The sequence below is a fragment of the Teleopsis dalmanni genome, chromosome 2 (assembly GCF_002237135.1).
Source record: "Teleopsis dalmanni isolate 2A chromosome 2, ASM223713v2, whole genome shotgun sequence".
NCBI classification, from domain to species: domain Eukaryota; kingdom Metazoa; phylum Arthropoda; class Insecta; order Diptera; family Diopsidae; genus Teleopsis; species Teleopsis dalmanni.
Window position 1 is genome coordinate 30,893,648 of NC_051847.1, and position 22,104 is coordinate 30,915,751.

Below are 22,104 nucleotides of genomic sequence, written 5' to 3' on the forward strand. Positions count from 1 at the left end.
TTACCTTTACACTGTTGTTGTTAAGTAAATATAATCTTTTTACACTGTAAAATTTGCAAAATGCACTAGGTAACAAATTTTTAACTATTCCATAGAAAAATTCTATAAAAAGAAGCAGTTGCTACTTGTGTATTCTAACATTGCAGATATCACCCAGTCTTACTAATATATTTATAATATCTTAATCCAATTTCTCAGCAAATCACTCGGTAAATAAATATTATTTATATACTTGTTGATTAAAGTGTTTTGCTTAGAACCTAACAAAAACAATAAAAATCGTAGTACTCATATAATCATAAATCAGTGCCAAAAGGAGTTAAATGGTTAATACATTTAACACATGAATAGTGACATAAGTAAATAAATTTTAATTTTTTGATATATATTCGTAAAGGCAAAGGTATTTGACTTAGCAAACACATGTTTATTGAAATGCTAATACATTTAATTTTAATAAATTGCTATAAAAGAATTTTAATTATTTATTTTTCTATTTATTTTTTTTTTTGTTTTTTTTGTAGTTTTTTAATAGAAGTAATTTGGGTTTTATCTTATCTGATTGATCAAATATGAGCTAAATATGAGGGAAATTAAAAAGCTTGAAAAGTGTGCCAAAAAAAAAAATTGAAAACAAATTGAGAATTCATTTAATTTGGTTTAAAACTTGAAATAACTCTTTTACGTGGATTTGGTAATATAAATCATCTAGATTAAACTCATGTGTTTTGCTTCAGTACTTAAAATAATAATAGATTAAATTTTTTTGAATAATAAAAGTTTAGATTTTTGTCACAAAGTAACTATTCTCGGTAATTAATTTTTACCATAATGGCAAACCCGTGATTTTTGCTTTAAAAAAATATTTAAAGTATATATGTACATAGGTAATTAGTTTTTATTATAATGGCAACTCCGTAATATTAATGTTAAAGTTAGGTTAGACTTAAAACTCAACGCACACACACACACACACAATTAAGCAACATTGACTGACTATAATTAATTCTGTCAGCTGCTGTAGTAAGTGACTTTTGCTTAATCGTTGTCGAGCTTGAGAGTGAGACTGTTACATACTCCTAATAGATCGCATTTGGATCCGTTACGCTGTATTAGGACTCTTGTTTTATAGGATACACACACCCACCCCACTTTCTGTACCCGTATATTTTTAAAGAACTTAAATCATCATTAAATCATTTAATCGATATCATCTCTATCATTTCTTTATCAGTCTGTTTCTTTCTTTGTTAAAATTTCGTCATTAATTAAAATTTTAAATAATTTTTAAATAACTCGCATGCCACAACAATATATAAAATACAGCATAACAAAAAATATTTTTATATCTTATAACCTGTAGGCATTAATATTATGAGTCATCCTTTCAAATATCTGCTAGTGTGTTATCCTTCGTTTTCAAAATTTTAATTCATATCATACACTATATATACATTTTGTTCGTTTGATTTATTAAATATACTCTCAAGATATCTGTTTATATGAGTACACATATGATATATAATACAATAGAAATATATTTAAATATTAAAAAAAAAGAAACAAAAATCAATGTCAGCCTAAAAGAAACAAGATTAGGTAAAAGGGTGCTTGTCGTCTTCACTTACCTTTTACCTTTAGAGCACGTTTTATCTTAGGAAACGAGAAGAAGAAGAAACCGAAAAGTATTTAGCTCAAAGGTGCTATACATGTGGGTTTTATCAAATGCATTAAAATCCTATGTCAAGTATATAAGCAATTGTATTATATATATAAATATATGAATCATTATACTTTGTTATTTATATATATAAATACATACTGATATAGACGTTTACTTTAAATGCCTAACGGCAAAGTCTGGCTTGGCTTATATTTACTTAGCATTATATATGGAAAGAAGCGTACTTAAAGGGTTAATATTTGACAGAATTTAACTGCAGCGGAAAAATGTTGAATTAATATTATAACGTGCAAAGATTTAGAAATAAGATTTTTTGAATTAAAATTCCAATTAACTATTTTTTTAATTAAAAATTTCTTATATTTCAACATTAAGCTTTAAAAATCAATTATGTAAACTTCAAACTTTCAAACCAATCTTTTCCCAACTAATAAATTTAATCTAAACAATACAATGTTACAAAACTAAAAATACACTCAAAGAAATTATTAGAACATTAAATCTGGTACAAAGTACAAGTGGCATTTGTCACTAAATACCACAAATCACATAAATCCATTGAACTTAAAATGCTTATATGAAAATAATATTTTTTTATTTATAACATCTATTATGGTTCGTTAATAAAAATCATTTTCTATCAAGAAAATCATAAATCGTGCTCAATGTGGTAAAATCGTAAACAAGTTATATATAAATTTATATTTCCTTCTTTTGTTAATTTAAAAATTTGTTATTTTTATTTTTTGTTATATACGATCTATATTTTAATATCAATAATATTCTTAGAAATTTTACTAAGTAATAAATTGTGTTAAAAGAATTTTAATTAAATTTTTACTATTTCTTGTATTAAATATAGACAGAATTATCTTATCTGTCAAAGTAAAAGTAAAAAATAAAAAAATAAAATAAAATAATTTTAAAAATGTTACCTTGTTTTATGTCTAAAAGATGGGTTAAATTGTATTTATCAATAAAATTGAAAAATTTATGTATATAACTTGATAAGTCAATTAAACTGGTTAAAAGCAGTTCAATTCACTTGACAAATTATGATATGTTAATAACTATTAGATTAATTATAATTAAACCAAGATATTTATACATATCAAATAAGTTTCTATTTAAGACCAAATTTTTTAGAAACTACTTGTATAATTAATACGATTGATGTTATACATTATAATTAATCTATAAGAAATTTTTTATATATATATTTCTTTCATGTTTTTCAAACATCATCAATTTCTTTGTTTGTTTCGGTTTTCTAGTCCGAAACCCCTTCTAGCTTTTCAACCCCCTTTCAATTACTATACATTTTCTTGTTTATTTTTCAATATTAATATATTTTCTAATTTTCGTAAAGACGTCCTTTAAAAGTACTTTTCGAAATTTACCTTTATTTTAAAACATCTTATTTTTTTCTAATCCATTTATAAGTTAATAGATTTTATCGTTTTGCATATCTTTTATAGTTACTCCCATAGAATCACTTATTCTTTTATATATATATAAGAATTACATATATAAAAGATAATAATTACGTTAATTGCCACAATATAATTCAAAAATATTCTACAATCTCTTTTGAATTGTTACTTAAGTTCTAATTAAATCTAACTAAATAAATTTATTTATTTTTTTTATTATTTACTGATTTTAAACTATGAAATCATCTCTGTATTTAATTCTGCGATTACACCATGGTATAAAGGCAATAAATAAAATTATATCAATCAACATTATTCTATGACATGTTCGATTATTTTTATAAATGATTCCTATATTCCATCTTTTAATATAATAAATTTCAAAATTGGCTAGACGAAAAATATTTTTAAAAATTTAGAATTATTTCACCAGTTGATAGTGTCAAAGACATTATTTACTAGCACAGCAGGGACTATGAGATCACTTTTTGTTCACAGAGGTAATGAAATATTTAATCAATATTATTTTTAAAAATTTATTTTATATTCATAATTAATAATTAATTTCGTATATATAAATAATAATAGATATATTAATATATCTGCAACAGGCCTATACCTATTGTCTTTAGTATGTATTATATATCGTTTATAATACTTATAGAATCTTATTACGTACTTCAAACTGCAATAAATATTTTTATATAATAAATATGACTGTTGCAATTTCGATTATACTTTATATATTATGGTATAAATCTTAATATAACTATAATAATATATTAATACAAGAGTCTACAAATATTGCAGTAATAAAATTTTTATGACTTTAAGAGGTAGACTTGGGAAACATACGCATATGTAAGAGTATGTTAACAGTTTGTATTAATATGTAATATATAATACTGTCTAAGAGTATAAAAAAAATTTATGTGATAATGATTTAATGCAACAATTGTTGGAAAAACTCAAAAAAAAAAATGCATTATAATTTGCAACATAGATACAGATTGCTTGAAAGTATCACTAAAGTGCTGCACTTGACAATTTAGTGTTATCTGTTCTTTTGTAATTTATTCCAGACGGAAAAGACATATTTCGGTGTATGATTTAATTATTAAACAAATTTATGACTTTATTAATAAAGAAATCATTTAATGATTTAAATTACTTTAAATCATTCATGATTAATCAAGTCGTGCATGTTAACTCTTAAAGATACAAAACGAAATGGGTCTGCAACCCATTGAACTGTAAAACGTTCGTAATAAATTTCTAATCTCAGTCATATAAAATAAAAATTTATTTATTAATTTTAGTAAATATTGTTATAGTTTTTTTGTTTCTTGTTTTTATTGATGTTGACTGTATTGTTGCTTACTTTATGTACTCATAACTCTTCCAACCATGTCTCTGGACTTACAATAGTCTTAAGTACTATATAAAAAAGTACAATAACAAAAAATGCTTGTATCTATTGTAGACCATAAAAGTTAATTATAAAACATAAATATAAGGTACATATTTATATGTTGATGATAAAAAATTAATACAATTTTATTGTTATTATTATTTTTTTAATATTTGATTTTTGTTTTGTTTTTTGTTGTTGTATCGAGGTTTATTGTTGCTTTCTGCTCTTAGCGCTACATCAAAACGTGATAAGAAACAATATCCAAACAAAAAATATGTCCATTATGGCGCCAGTAGGCTTGAATGCATTTGTTGTTGTTGTTATTGTTGATTTTATTACCCGGTCGGTATTCGTATCTATAACAGACGTATGAGCTTTAACAATTCAGAAAATATAGGTCTGTAGGGTTTTTAGTTTTATTTCAATTAACAATTTTATACAAATTGTAAATTAATAAATTTATATGTGAATATAATTGTACATATTGCAGTGATAATTGGCATTATATCATTGAGATATTCAGTAGAATTAATACTGAACATAATCCAATAAACATATGCTTAAGCGAAATGTCCGCAATTTTTTGGAATTATCGGAATTAATGGATTTTCGTAATTAAAATAACAGTTGGTTTTTTATGAAATACTTTTAACGAGGCGCATAACACATCTGTGATATAATAAAAAAGATGTAATGGGCAAAACTATTTGTTTATTATATCGTAAGCAAAGAAAAGGGGAGGCGATTTACGTCAATTAGATGCGATAATTGAGAGATTTTGTGGAATTTTCAGATTGGAAATACCCTAAATTTAATTAGAGTTATTTTTTTTTTTACACAAACAAATTAATTTATTTGTCCAGTTGCTTAAGATATTTTATTATTTATAACAAAATATTCATTATTTAATATAGAAAATGTGAAAAACCAGGTATTCAAAAAACTTCTTGTACTGATGGCCGCACTTAGAAAAGTAATTTGGTGGATTAAATCAGATTTTAACTGAATCTCAAGTCAGAATATTTTTCTTAACAATGCCACATGTTAGTTTTCATATCTTCTTAACCACAAGAGCTTTCTCTAAAAAAATGTGGTTAGAGCATATTTAAAAACTTTTAATCTGCTTTAACTACCTATCTAATATTATAATTATAAATTAAATTATACAATATCATATAATATAATTATACCAAACTTCATATAACAGAAATGCTTTTACGGTGATGGGTCAATAAAGTGACCATTTTGAATAAAGTACAAAGCAATTGTCTTTGAAATAATTGCAATTTCAGCAAGATTCCACGCAAGGCCGCAATAAATTTATCTCTATTGCTGAAATCTCTATTGATAGACACCACAAAAATATACGCTCAAGCTAGAAAGAGACAGGCACACTACCAAAAACCTGTAAAAACATCATTAAAATTGGGATATAATGTTGGAACGTTTATAAAAATACTACTCAGATCCGTTGTATATAGCATAGGATGATCTGACCCTAAACAGTGTAAAACTAGGAGAAGGAATAAGAAAAAGAGGATTGCTTTTTCAAACTATAATTGCGATAAAATTTTTATCAATTTTATTTTATATATATTATTTTAACTACAAAATCAGCTATTTTTCTTCCACCTAAACTCTATTTACAACTACATATGAAACACTACATATCCATTATCTAAATACCTATTCTCATTTACAACTACATATGAATCACTACATATCCATTATCTAAATATCTATTCTATTCAAAAGGATTTTAATTTGGATGCAAGTCTATACAAATAGTATTTATATGAATAACGGAATCTTCGGATACCTATTTGTGTATGCAAATGCGGGGAAAGGCGTAAGTGTAAATATTAAGCAATTATGCCTGCTCAAATTGCCGTACATCAACAACTTTCGCAGCCATAATTGCAACGTCAAAAGATGTCAAAAATTTGTGTAAACATCAGATTTTAACGTACAAGTATCTACGCGTATTTTACAATGAAAAGCAAGTAGTAGCCAGCATTGCATCCATACACTTTGTTTACACTTAATAAATAGACAATAATAATAACAACAAAAAAATGTTTTATGTTATTTTTAACTATTTTTTAAAGGTAAAAAAAAAACGAATGTTAAAAAATTTAAAAAAAATTTTTAAATAAATATTATTAAATTGATTTTGCAATTATTTTAGACACTGTCTGTCCATAAAATTTATATCTGTATATTTATCTTTTAGCATATAAACCAATACATGCATATACAGATAGACAATATAGTATTTATATATACTCGAATATAGAAGTAAATATATTTTAAATATATATGTATATATTAGAGTATTAGTATATGTATCTATAGATTTTTTTTCAATACATTGTTTACGTGTAGTCATATTTAACAAGTAGGTGTGGCAGTTATTGATATTGATTTTTATTATTTTCTCTAATATTTTAAAAGATTTTTTTATACATCAACACGTTTTTACACACACATATTTTACTATTTTTTTAAATCATTACTTTAATATTATTATTGTTATTAGCATTGCATTTGTAGGGTATTTGAAGTTATATTATTTTTTCCAAGCCAGGCTTGTAGGTCAGGTGCATATTGCATATTGCTTGCCTACTGCAAATGTTTGTAGCGCATGCGTTTGTGCATACATTAAAAGGCAAGTAAGTACCGAAGTTTAAGGTACTTAATTTGAAATGTAAATATTTATTAGAAATTTTCCATGTAAGATAAAAAAAAAAATCATGCAGATACTGAATTTTCTTTGTAAATATTTTCTAGCTGTAAATTCGTGTATCATTCGTGGTAATCATTTGTGGCACATTGTGAACGCGTTTTAGCGTTGTTGCGTTGTTGCGTTGTGTGCGTCTGTGCGTTGTATGCGTGTATGAGCAGCTCATATTGCGGCACATACGTTAGATACGTGCGGCATAGGCGTTTTGAGCCCATGCTAGACACACAAAACTTGTGAAATATTTTTAATATATGCTTTTGTTGATGTTTATTGGTGAAGACAGGTATTTCATGCTTATGTTAAATTATGATTTAAACGTAATTAGTATAAACATGTGTAGGCACATTTAAATAGCATATTCCGATGCAAATATATATGTACCGCGAATATGTAAACGACTGACTATACGAAATTGGAAGAAAACCTCGATTTAGATTTAGATTCTGTCAATATAAGTGTGAGTGTGTGTAATTGGAGTATGAGGGTATAAGTTGGAGTGCTTAAATATATGAAAATTTTGAATCGATTTGCATAATCTCTTAAAATATTTACTTTTATTATATTAAATAAACAAGCCAATTAAGATAGTTCATAAGATTCATTATTCAATTTAGTAAACAAAAAAATACTATTTTAAATTTTATTTATTTTTTAAAATAATATTTTATAATAATTTAGTTAAAAAAATTTAAAAACTGATTTATAATAAATTTATTAGTATGAGGTTTGTTAAATTATTATAAAAAAATGAAGAAAATGGCTTGACAAATATATTAAATGCAATATTTTGCTTTAAAATATTTACTTTTATTTTATCAAATAAATAAGCCAATTAAGGTAGTTCATAAGATTCATTATTAAATTTAGTAATGAAAAAAATACTGCATGAAATACTTAATGACAATAATATTTTATAATAATTTACTTAAAAAAATTGAAAAACTAATTTATAATAATTTATTAGTATGTGGTGCATAAGTTTATTTTGTAAAAAACTTTACAAATTAACTTAACAAATATATTAGATACAATTTTGCTCTATTGTAGTATTACTTTGCATTTCTTGAACCTTTCATTTTTTCCACCTCAACAACTACAACTACTACACTCTTTAAAAAAAAAGAGTAATAAATAACATTTCTTTTTTTTTTACTTTCAAACAAAATATTTATTTTTAAAACTTATTAAGCTAAAAATTAATTGTTATTTTTAATTGAAATTACACGCGGTTACATATCTCTCGACTGACGTGCAAATATTTTTCTAATTTATACTCGATTTTCTTTTATTAACTCATATATCAAATAACCAATTTACATTGCAAATGATATGATTATTTTTTTTTTTCAAACAAAAAATAACTATAAAAATAAACCATCAAACTGAATAACATTTCAATTTGTATTCAATCTGTGGTACAATAATTTCAGAATATTCGATTTCTTGTCTAAGTAGAAGCACGTTTCCTACTTCATAAGATACACGTTCAATCCTATTCAATTGAATTTGCATTCGTTTTTTCATTCATAATTCATAAACTGCACAGATAAACTATGCTTTTTATTTAATACATTTTTTTTTAATTTTATTTTTTTTTTTTGCATATTATAATATTAATGCAAAAATATAGTCTGATTCATTGCCATAAAGAACAATATAAATTTGTATCTCAGAAAGTGAAATATTTTAATTAAATCTTACTTAAATACAGAAAATCGCCCACATTTTGGATAAAAACTTTTGCTTTTATTCACTTGAATTTGATAAGAAATTCAAATGTTTGATTTTTTTTTCCTAAATTATCAAAAGCGTTAATTGGAATTTGGCTAATGTGTTTTTTAGCTAAAGGAGTTTGTCTAAAAATATCTATACAAAATTTATTTTATACGTTTTTGTAAAATTTATTTTTAAAAATAATTATAATTAATATGCAAAAATATTTTTAAATTAATTAAGCTGCGGACAAAAGGGATTTAGATTTCAAAAAACAAAAAAAAATTTTGTATGCGGAAGGCAGTGTCATCATGAAAAGTATTTTTAAGTACTATATTATTCACAAAAAAAAAGGTTTACTTTATAATTTATATAAAAAAAGAAATTTTAAAATGTTAAAGAAAAATTTATAAAAACTACGATACATAAACTAATTAATGTCATGACTAATTAAAATGAATTATATGCAAAAACTAAAGAAATTTCAGTGTCTATTAACCAAACTAGACATAATAAACTAAATTAACTTTAATTAAACAAAATTATTTACATAGCACCAAAATATCCATTGTTAATAGCAATATGAAATAACGAGACATATACAGACACTTAAAGCTCCAAGCAATGATCTTTGCTATCTATGCCAAAGGAAGGAAGAAAAACTATTAAGCTATCAATTATTGTGCAGATAAAATGATGAGCTACATCTCGTCCTTCAGAGCCAGAAAACACTTCCTTCAAAGTCAATAAAAGTTATAATATACTAATATCGAAATTAAAAGCAGTCCTCAAAGAAAATGAATTGGTTAAGGTAAATCAGACAACACTAATATCACAAATAAGTACATTATATGAACACTCACTATATAGACAAATAACTCTCTAAGAGAAAAATAAATATAATAATATTACAGTAACTAATAAGCACTTAAATTAGGTACAGAAGCACTTGATAGAGTTAGAGCTTTAATCTTACTAGATCAAACTAGACATTTTATTTGCTTAGTGGCTTCTACACAGTAATTTATTCTTGACCGAAAACGAAGTTGAACAAAAAGTCTCATACACATTCCAACTGAAATAAATTTTTATCATAAAATAATTTCAAAATTGATTAAAGACTGACTTTTAAATATAAAAAAACATATCATCGGCGTAATGTTATCAAATACTGTCCCATATTTTAAATAGACTAAGACGGCATTCAGTCTGGCCATTCGATACATATATGCATTTTGTTTATATTACACTTATATTACTTTTCAATATATTAATATATTTCTGTTTAAATTTCAATTTAATAATAATTTTTCTAAATATATCTGAATAAATTGTAAAAATATTTGTTTGAGAACTGATTAGCTGTGAATTTATCTAAAACTTTATTATTAATCGTAACCAAAAAGTCAAAGGCAATCAATATAATAATATTCAATATATTAATGTTATTTATTATTAATCCTAATATTTACAATGTTTCTTAGATGTTTATTATTATAACAACAACTAGAATAACTACAACAAGTAACAACAAAATGCTAATAATAATGATCTAATAAATTCCATACTTTATTAACCGGCTCACGAAACCAAAAGCACAAATAAAAATAACCAAGTGTCAATATAATAAATATTTTTTAATTAGTACAATTGCGACGACTTTATCGAGTTTTATGGCTTTAAACATTCATAAAAATTGTTATTAAAAAATTGTCATATATATACTAAATCTTCGGAATTTTTAAAGATAATTGCATGATCGTAAAACCTACTTAAATACTTAAATGTTTAATTGTTTAATAAAAAATGATGCAATGTTTTATTTTGCGTTTTTTTTTTTTGGTAAAAAGTGAAAAGGATTTTTTGAATAAAAGACAAGTAATAAAATTAATATATAATAAACTCGTCTAAATACTATTAAGTCAAAATTAGCTTAATAATTTTGTTGTCCAAAGGTGTCCAAAAGCTTCCAAAATTTTGGACATACATTTTTTTGACTGCAATTGTCCAATCTTTAAACTATATCTTTAACTAGATAAGAAACTTTAAGATAATTAACTTATACCTTATTGAAGTCAAACAATTGACAATACAAGCGTTTGCACACTGATTAGATCTTTCAAGTCACAAATATATGAAACTATCTAAATTTATAGCTGAAAATTCCATAGTACTTTTTTTTCTGTTTTTATATAAATATACGTAAAATACTCATACATGTATCTTATTATATTTTTATTAAAATATATAGTTTTTTTTTTTTGTATTGTAGCAAACAATATACAGAAATTTAATGGCATACTGTCATAAGCACACATTACGTTATACCGCAATAGGTTTTTTACAATAATAACAAAAACAAAAAAGCTGTAAAATATTCTAAGTATTTCCAATTATTGTATTTATAAATTAAATGAACTAAAAGAAAAGGTTGGAGTACTACATCATAAAAATTGAATACCTTGTCTACAGTTTCATTGTTTGCGTATTTGTAGTACTCATTAATTTTGATAAATACAAAATGCGAACCTAGAATGATATCAATTATACATATATTGATAAAATTGCAAAAATATGATACATGTATACATGTTTATATTTTTTTTCTAATAAATTTTAGAATTCGCTCAAGTACTAAATAATATATTATATATGTCATATATATGCATATACATATAATATCTAAAAGGCACTTTAAGTATCTGTCCTAAAAAATATTTTTGCATTGTTTAGTTTTTTTGCTATTCTGGTTTTTTTTGTTATTAAAAGTGATATATTATGATTTTCTCTATAGCATATAATATATATGACATTTTATAGTTGATGTATTTAAAAAAAAAAATTTTTTTTAAATATCATAATATATAACGTAGTAAAATATTTGGAATTTCCAGCATTCCTTTTGAAGGCGGTAAATATTTTCTTTTAGTTAATTATGATAGATAAGGTAATTTATTATACTCTATAATAATGCATATATTACAAGTACTAACAATGACAATATTATAAATTTTATACATTTTTTTAAGTGATATATAATATAAGTTTTTATACTTTATCATATTAAATTGGCTACTATAAAATTTTTACACCCTTTTTCTAGTGATATTGATATACTAATAAAGTTGAATTTTTACACTTTATCATATAAAATTGGTTACTATAAAATTTTGATTTATTCCTCTTTTATATATTATATATATTTATATATATATATAAAAACTTACATATAAAACTTTAATATAAAAATATTATAGAGTACCATAAATAATAGTCAGTAGAAATTTTTTAGCAATCTAGAACTTTATGGAGATGAAATAGTAACCAGTCATTCCCATGTTTAGTCATAATTAATCAATACTTAATAAAAATTATATTACTTATCAAATTATCTTAAAGTATTTATTACCACCAATCTATATGAATTCTCATTATTAAGAAACGATTTTATGCATTAGAGATTTGGCATAATATATATTATGAAACATTCCAATATCACTAATTGGTTTAATGATAGTAAAAAAATTCTTATCAACAAAATATATATATTTGTTAAATGTTTTATAAATTTAAAATTCTACGTTTATATCGAACTTTAACATTTAAACTTTTGAAACATTTAGTCTAGGCATTTCAAAAATTTCCACGCATAACAAGGTCCACCACCTCAATCCCATATAAAATAAATTACCTTATCTCTCACTCAATTAAAATTTCTTTATTGTTTTCACATTGTTAAATGTAGGATTTCTTCATCTATATGTACGATTATATACAAATATACCAAAAATTTAATTTTTTTTTTTGTAGTATTACTGTAATCACTTAAATTCCTAGTGATTTTCTCGGCTTATCTTGGTATTAATTCTAAGAATTTTATTTCGTACTGCGCAACCACCTTAACTACCTTAACTACCTTTTAAAATTTTGACAAGCACTAATACAGTAATTCTAGTGGTGGGCTCGTTTATGGACTAATTTTCACTATCAAATTATGTGAGTTTACAATGATTTTATAGTACTTAAATTTCAACAAGTCAATACCTAATCATAATTAAATTTTTAATCTTAAACAAACTAATTTATTAATGCCAATTTAAATCTTTGAAATTTTAAAGTACAAAAAAATCAAGGTTGTTTAGTTGAAATAACTTTGGAATTTATAAACTTTAAGCCAAAAAAAATATAACTTAAAATATTTTTTATTAGTATTTAATAGTTTGTATTTATAAAAAATGTTTAGTTTCTTAATTTTACAATAACTTTAAGAGTAACGCAAACAGGTTCTAAAGCATTCCCCATCTTTACATATTGAAATCACTATTATATATAGCAACTTTCTTAGTTGCAAATAATATTTGAAGATTTCATAAAATTTTTATTAAATATGTCTTTTCAGCTCTTATGCGGACTTCGACACGAGAAACCACTCCCAATCTTTTAGAAGTCAGTCAAAATTTCTACTGTATATAGTACATTTCTAAGCTGAGATTAATATTTGAAGACATTTGTGAAACTATTATTTGATAAGTTTTTTCAGCAGTCTTGTAAACTTTCAAACGAGCAGGTTCCAAAGCCTTAACTGCCTTTTAATATCGGAATTACTACCATTAAGAGTATAATTCAAAACTGAAAATAATATACGAAGATTTATTTAACTCTGTTTCACAGTTAATTTCTATAGATAGTAACTTTGTAAGATGAAATTACTATTCGTAGAGAATTACAAAAAATTGTTCTTAAATCTCTTCAACTCTAAAGTAAACTGTCACATGAGAAAGTTCCTAAGCACTCTTAGACTCTCCATCGTCAGAACCGCTCTCAAAACCATCATGATCATGTGACAATTTTTATAGATATACAAATTCTATGTTATACCGAAGTTTCCGGTGATATTGCATCATACGATTATATTATTTCGTCTTTTCTTTCCTATTATTACCACTTCTTATGTTATTCTCATTCTTTCCTCTTCTTTTTTTTAATTTTTTTGAAATTTTTTTTTTTTATATTTGTATTTATTTTGTTATTATTTTACAATAATGAAAAAGGGTTGTTTGCTCACATGATTTCGCAATTGATTTATTTCATGTCAAAAAGCAACACAGAAAAAATTTTAAGCTGGAAATAGTGAAAGACGTAGAAATAAAAATAGTACTAAGTAAAAATAACAACAACAACAACAACAAAAATATACATACCCTTAGAAAAGTGCTATAAGTAGAGAATAACACTACTATATATTTATATATATTATTTTTATATAGCATTACAACAATAATAATAACAACAATACTTACAGTGTAGCAAACTCTCATGCAAAAAAGGGGTTGTTGCAGTGTGGCTTACTACACTGTATAGTGTATAGTATATCGCATATTTTCATATGGCGTGTTCTTAGGGAACTTTTTTCAGATTTACTATACTTGATTTTTTCCTTTTTTTTTTTTGTAAAAATATAAACAAACTTGTATTACAAAAAAATACTTGTAATTATAATTATAATAATAAGTTCATAAAGAAAAAATGAATGCAAAAGATATATGCAATAAAAACTGAAAGTAATTGTGCTTTTTAGGATTTTTTAATTTTACGAGCATTTAATTCTCATATGGTAATTTGGTATGTTTTGCAGTAAATAAAAATTTGTTTAATAACCATTAAATATGTACAATATGTAAACTATATGAAAAAAATACCGGATACTGTCTTTATTTAGTTGTTGTAGTTTTTATTTGAAGGGTTAGTTTCAGATACTTGTATGTTTGCTTTAGAGAGCATAAGGATATGCAAGACACGTGCTCGATTAGAATTGAGACACATATTCATATAAAAAATTAACACATTATATGAAGAATTATAAGTGAACTATGAATATTCTAATGGAAATGAGGTACTATTTAAATGTGCAATACCCGCACTCCAACCAAAACTAACCTATGGAAAATCAAAGCTAGCTTTATTTAAGGATAGCGATAGGTATGAAAATAAGTATAAAAACAACTATTAGTTCAACTACCATTAAAGTAATAGGATGGCGTCCCAAATAATATAGTTTAAAACTTTTTCCATTGTAAAAATTAATTTCTTTTTGCAATATATTCATTATAAAGGAAATTTTGAAACGCTATTTGCATGTCCGATCTTTACTTTGTTGCAATCCAATATCAGAAACTAGAGCATTTAACAAACTGCGCTATTTACGCTACTGGTCTATTAAATATCATACTTCTCCCTTTAACGATTTTATTCGTACCAGTCCTTGTAAAACACATTGAAAACTTTTCCGAACTGCAATACATTTTGAGTTTATATCTAATCTAGTATTTGTGACAAACAGATAACCGTGATAATTTTTTAATTCGTAAGGTAGACAGAATATCAGATAGATCCTTAAGTGATTATTTAAAACTGCATGTGGACAACAAGACTCTATTTTCAACTAACAAACTAGCTAGTAACATAAGTAAGCAGTTTTAAACTTTATTCTATGGACCATATATGTTTCTAACTAGGACAGAAAAGTCTATATTTGGCATATTGATACTAAACATTACAACAAAAGTCTATACGTAGCATATTAGTGGCACCTAGTAAAACCAAACCTAACACTTATGAAACGATTATTATTTTTAATCAAAACGACTAACTGCTAGAAATAGTAGCAGAGATTTTTAAAGAGATACAATCACATACTCTGCAATCATATCAGACCTTACACAGCGCATAGAATAAATAATATTATAATACACTATACAATATATATTATACGGTATATATACTATACAATATAAAGAATATTCTAACAAAAAATTTCAAGTCACTTTTTTTAACTTATATCGAAATTATTTGTTTTTAATATTATTAACTAGTTATCATATATTAAAAAGTTGTCAAATACAAATTTTAGTTAAATAAATGCTTTCTTACCAAATCTAATTAGGCAGCGTTAATTTATAAAGTAATTTAAAAACTGTCACATAATTAGATTTAATTTTTTTTAATTATAGAGTAAATCAATTTTCTTTACATTCATTTGCCTTATATAAAGTCTTTTAACTATAAGTTAAAATATAAATAATAAATAAATAATGAATTAATAATAACATTATATATAGTAAAAATACATGAAATTATTGTATTATGCAAATATATTATCAAACTTAATAATTTATTAAATTTTATTATACTTCATGTATTATTATTCTGTTCAATAATTTATTTTATTATATGTAATTACTTTACATTAACACTCGTGGTCAATCATTAATGTTAAGCAAATTTAATAGCTGTTATAAATTATTAATATTGCTTTTTATTTATTATATTACTAAACAAAGTTCAAGAATTTTTATATATATTTAATGAACAATGTTTTTTATTTATTTTAATATTTAACGTTTTATTAGTGAGGATATTACATATTTAAAAAATTAACAATTTATTTTTATTTATTATATTAACATAGAAACTTCGTTTCTCATTTTATTTTTTGCATTTTATTTATGCTTTATAAAATTTATAAAATTATATTAAATTATAATTATTATCAATTATAAATATAATTTCAAAATTTTCGAAATTAATTGTGTTGTTAAATATTTACAACGGAATTAATAAAATTTTCAATTCTTTAATAATTAAAAATATTTTAATTATTATATATAAAATTTTATATAATCATTTTTATTTTTAAAAACCTGAACTTAAAATATTTAGCGATTGTATCTCAATCACATTTTAAGTTTCATTTTCATATAAAAACAATATATTAAATAAACAGGTATTACTGATTCAACTAAACATATTGACAACTATCTTCTAATATACTCGTTAGGATATAATCCTTTGTAAAAGTGCTATCTTGAAGCATTAAAGAACAATGTTTTCTATTAATTAAAACATTGTTGGATTTGTAACATTTAATAAAGAATGCTTATATATTTTAGACTCGAGTTCCGTTTTTGAAAAAAAAAAAATCTTTTAATTAGAGACACTCCCTTTATAACAATATAAAATGATGAAATAAAATTCAAATATTTTAATATTTTTTTCAATTCCTAGTGTACAATAAACTTCACACCTCTGACAAAGTGACAAAAAAATCACGATACGTCGGGTTTTCAAATAAATGCCAATTTTTAATTGATAATAAAAAAATTCTTTTTAAATAAAATTAATTAATGAAAAATATCCATATTATTTTAAAGCATAATGCAAAAAATACTTAAAATATTTAAAATTTTGGAAAGTAAAGAGTTGGTCTAAAATTTAAATAAAATTATAGTTTAGATTTATAATAATATAAATATAAGTGTACCATAAAAAAATTATAAATATATAATATAAATAAATAAATAAATACATTAAAAAATATAATATCGCATATGCAAAATAAAATATGTGAAATTAATAAAAATATATTTAATTAGTATATAATTTTAGTATAATTATTAAAAAAACAAAAATTGTTTTTAATTTTAAAAATTATTACTCACATCGTATATTTCTGGCCTCATTGTATCCCCCAATTTAAGGGTAAAATTTATAATCCAACATAGAATTGTGCGTATATACAAAAATGCAACATTTGTTGTATATGTAATATATTTCAATTATTAAAATATAAAAAATTTATTGCAAGTTCAGTGTACACTTTCTGCTTTTTTAAAAGTAACTTATTTAATTTAATATATAATCCATATATATTCTTTATAGGTTTTTTCAGCAAGCAAGTTTTGATTATTGCACTTAATATAATTTTTCTTTAAATTTTAAGCAGAATTTTAATTAATTTAAATATTGTATTTATATGTTTAAAATATTTTTATATATTTTTAAAGAGACAATTTTTAGTAATTAGTGATATTCTTTTAAATATTAAGATATTAAACAATTCCGTTTTTAAGTTATTATTTTAACAATGAAAATTATTTTTAATACCCAATGTATAATTTAATGTAACACTTAAATATTTTATTAATTATAAGTATATATTTCAATTTTTTAATTTTTTTCAATTAAAATATAAATTTTTGAATTTTTTTTTTGTAAGCATTCAATTTCAATTTTTTTTCATATTTTTAATAAATTTCGACTAAAGTGCTTTTTATTTTAATACATATAATTATTTAAAAACTTTTTTTTAAATATTATATTTTTTTATTTAAAACTTTATTTTCTTTATTTAAAAACTTTATTTTTATAAATTTTGTTAATAATGCATTTGTTTTACATATAAAGCAGTTCACTGTTGGGTTTCTTGTTTGTTTTAATTTTGCACATTAAAATTTTTAATATTTTTTATAAAATAAATTATTTAATTTTTTTAATGATAAACACTAATTTTGATATTAATTTCTACATGGAATAATTTTTATAATTTTATAATTCGACTAAGTGCGACTTTTAAAACAAAATCGTTGATTATTTCAAATTTTTAACTTTTTTTTTGTAATATTAAATGAATTATTTCCTTTAATTTTAATTTAGAAATAATTAAAATAATTTGTTTAAAAAATTTCTCAGCATAATTTCACTTTTGTTCTTGTGCCGTTTAGCATTTTTTTTTTACTTCAACCGATTTGTTTATACTTTTCCTGCTTCTTTTGTATCTACTATAATATTTTAAAACTTTTTTTTCTGATATCTTCTCAATAATTTTTTTACTGTTTATTTGTTATCAAGCGTTTTAACGTTCTTTACCCGACAAAAGGTGCTACAAAACTGAACGGAATCAAATCGCATACCAAATCCAAAGTGAAACACCGCCGCATCACAGCGTACGAAGCGAACAAATGAACGAGCCCAGTACGTTTCGTATCTTTGAAATTAAAATTTCCAACAACAACAACAATCACATTCATCAAGCACAGCAACAACAATAACAATAACAAACACAAGTAAGAAAACTCAAAAGCATTCGTTCGTGTAGTGTAGTGTTGTGTTGTGATGTTGTTCGTTGCGTGAGTTCGTTCAAGCTTCGTAGCAATTGGTGGTGCGTTCTGTTAGGCACTGCACCACCACCGTTGCTGCTTACCAAGATCTCTGTGTACTTCTTCTTCAGTGCCAAGCGACAGAAATGTTAGATTCTTTTTTGTCTTCAAATCTTCGCAATATTTCTGTTTGGGTAGTTGACATGTTGCATTTGGTTGCACTTCTAACTTCTTGCTCTATCAAACATACTGATTGGAAAAAACCCCAACCAATGTAGACAACATTACAGAACACTAATCAAGATTTTAGTACCGACAAAAAACATTTTATTCAAACATTTACAGCATTTGCTTGAAGAACAAAATACCTTAGAATTTCAAAATAGCAAGGACTTTTCTCATCAATGAAAAGACTTAAGCAACAAACGAAAACGACTTCATTATTATTTAATTAAGTAATTAAGTAATTAAGATTAATTATTACTTATCTTTAATAATTATTAAATAGAATCAATTCAATAATTTACAAATCAATAATTTAGAGTTAAATTATTTAGGAACTCTAATATGAAATTGAAAATCTTTTTATTATATATATTAACAGGAAAACTTCTATTACTTTTGAATTATTTTTCTTTTAAGAGTTTAATTATTTAGGAACTCTAATATGAAGATTTTATTGACGCAACAGGGCTTAGAGACCTACACTGAACCCTAATATTTCATATTAAAAAAGAAGACATTCTAAGATTTGTTTATAAGATTAAATATCTACTGTTCAGTAAAAGTCAGTTATTAGGACAAAGTTCCGTTATAGTTGCTGCGTTTAGTTGTACTGAAAAGTCAAAATCCCAACTTCTAATTTAACCTAGTATTTGTTCTTAATAACTTGTTGTCATTACAAAATTTTTTGTGTTGAGTTAAGCAAACATTTACTTACGTTTTTATCTTATACGAGACATTAATAAAAAATATTCTGAGATTCGTTTAAAAGGTAAAGTTATTTAGTTAAAATCAGTTATTAGCACAAAAGTTCCACTATAATTGCGGCGATCCATTGCACTAGAAAGTCAAAACCCTAACTTTTACTTTAGAATAGTAATCAGTTTTCATAATTTGTTATCAGCCGATAATTTGCTATAATATATATTATTACTCTGCCAAACCCAACCGCATACTTCAGTTATCATTTAAAAATAAAGTACTATAAAATATAAAGAGCAGGTTCTGGGTTTCTCTCTCTATATTGTTAAAATATAGAGCAGTTAGTCTTCGAATTTGTTTTCATTTATTTTATTGTAGTGAACAATACATAGTGAGCTCAAAAAACTAATTTAAACATAAATTGATAAAATTCTCTGAATAAATTTAACTCTCGTATTTAAACTAAAAACTCTGCAAAACTTACAAGTGTCATCTCTAGTGCTTTAACTGACTCTAATTAACTCTTGCTTAAAATATTTTTATCTCTATCATTTATATCTATCATTTATCACTGGCTGCTATTAACTACCACTTTTCAAAGGTAAAATCAAAAGACGCTGATATATCCAGATTGTGTTAAATACTGTTTAAACCATCTAAGCGTTATATCGATTATTAATATTTCGGATATAAGGTTTTTATATATATTTTTAAGTATCACTTAAAATTTATATAAATTATAATACTTGCTTAATGATCTTTGGAGTTCTTCTTTCGACATTACAATGTCTGAGATTTTCTTTCATTTTTGATATTTAATATCGAGCCTTGACAATGGATTTTTAAACCAATAATTAATATTTGGTTCATCAATTGCCTTAGTTTACAAGGTTAATTCAAAAGACTTTTTAGTGATAATACAATCCATCAATTCCTGGGGTAGTAACTCGGTATTAGCTTGCGATGGATCATAATTTCTATCAATAACATTAATAATAAAACGAACATCTTTATCCTTTTTGCTTCATTAATGCAATCTATATATTATTCGTATAAAAGTTTATTATTATAATAAAAAGTATACTCGTATATATGTAGATCTTTAAAAGTTGTGTTCATTTGTTTTTCTATCTTAAACTGATTTCTTTTTTAGAAAGCTCTAGCTATAGTTTTTTTAACATAAAACTCTCATATGAAAATTGATAATATTTCAATTATAAAAACAAAAAGTAATATTCATTATGATATTGATGAGTAATAGTGAAAATTCTTCAACTTGAACTTTGTATCTAAATGTATGCGATATCATATTAAAAACACGTATAATATTCAGTTTATCAAAATGTTATTGTCAGTTTTCGAAGATAAGTCGGCGTTGTAGTAAAATTAATGAACAAACAATCTGAATAGTTATTTATATGTCGCAAAATTTGTTTTTGAAGTATCTGTATAGATTTATTTCAATAATAATATTTACTTAATGAACTTTGGACTTTTTGTTTCGAACTTATTGCATCTGGGATTTTCTTTCAATTTTGAAATTTAATTTGTTTACGAATTTAATTCCGCACTTGTTGAACAACATAAATACGCATTTTAATTGCCATGTGAATCATTAATCAATCTAAAACAAAACAAAAAATTCATAAAAATAATATACCATATATTCAGGGTTTGTTTTGTTTTTAAGTATTAACTCAACCAATGAAACAGTGGAAAATTATGGGCGCTGTTAAATAACAGAGCTGTTAAACTCCTTGAGAGGCGATAAAAAACACTGCAAAAAATTGTAATGTTAGACAATAGAAAACATTGTAAAACGTATTTCTAAAAATAATGAAATATTAATGATACATAGTGCATAATAAATTAGTCTATTAGCAACATATTGTTGGTTCCAACAAAATGTATATCGTAAGGATAGACATGTTCATCTCGCAAAGTTTTGTAGACCTTAAGATATATTCGTTGGTTATTAAAATTTGTTTCATAGTTTTGGATTTCAAATAGGATTTAATAGATTTCATTGTGGCATTACCATTTTATATATTTGTTATTGGTCATGGCATTTAGTCATAAAATACATTCAAGAGTTTCTGTAATTTTTTTTTAAACTTATTAAGTCTCAATAGAGTTCTGCGATATATGTCTATATTTTAGAATCAAATAGGCTATTGCGTGTACGTAACACCTTAAGTGAGTTTACCAACAAATGCATTCACTCCAAAGTGATTACATTTGAACGACAATATTTAAAG

At 23.8% G+C, this 22,104-nt stretch overlaps 1 protein-coding gene across 1 annotated transcript in view; it reads right to left on the reverse strand.

The window, feature by feature from the left end:
• Positions 1–17,670, reverse strand: part of LOC119674249 (putative uncharacterized protein DDB_G0282133) — a 51,273-nt gene extending 33,603 nt beyond the window's left edge. Inside the window, exon 1 of the mRNA XM_038085376.1 lies at positions 17,486–17,670. Coding sequence (XP_037941304.1) covers positions 17,486–17,487 — 2 coding nt within the window. The 5' untranslated portion in view covers positions 17,488–17,670. The remainder of the gene's footprint in view (positions 1–17,485) is intronic.
• Between the last annotated feature and the right edge of the window lie 4,434 nt (positions 17,671–22,104).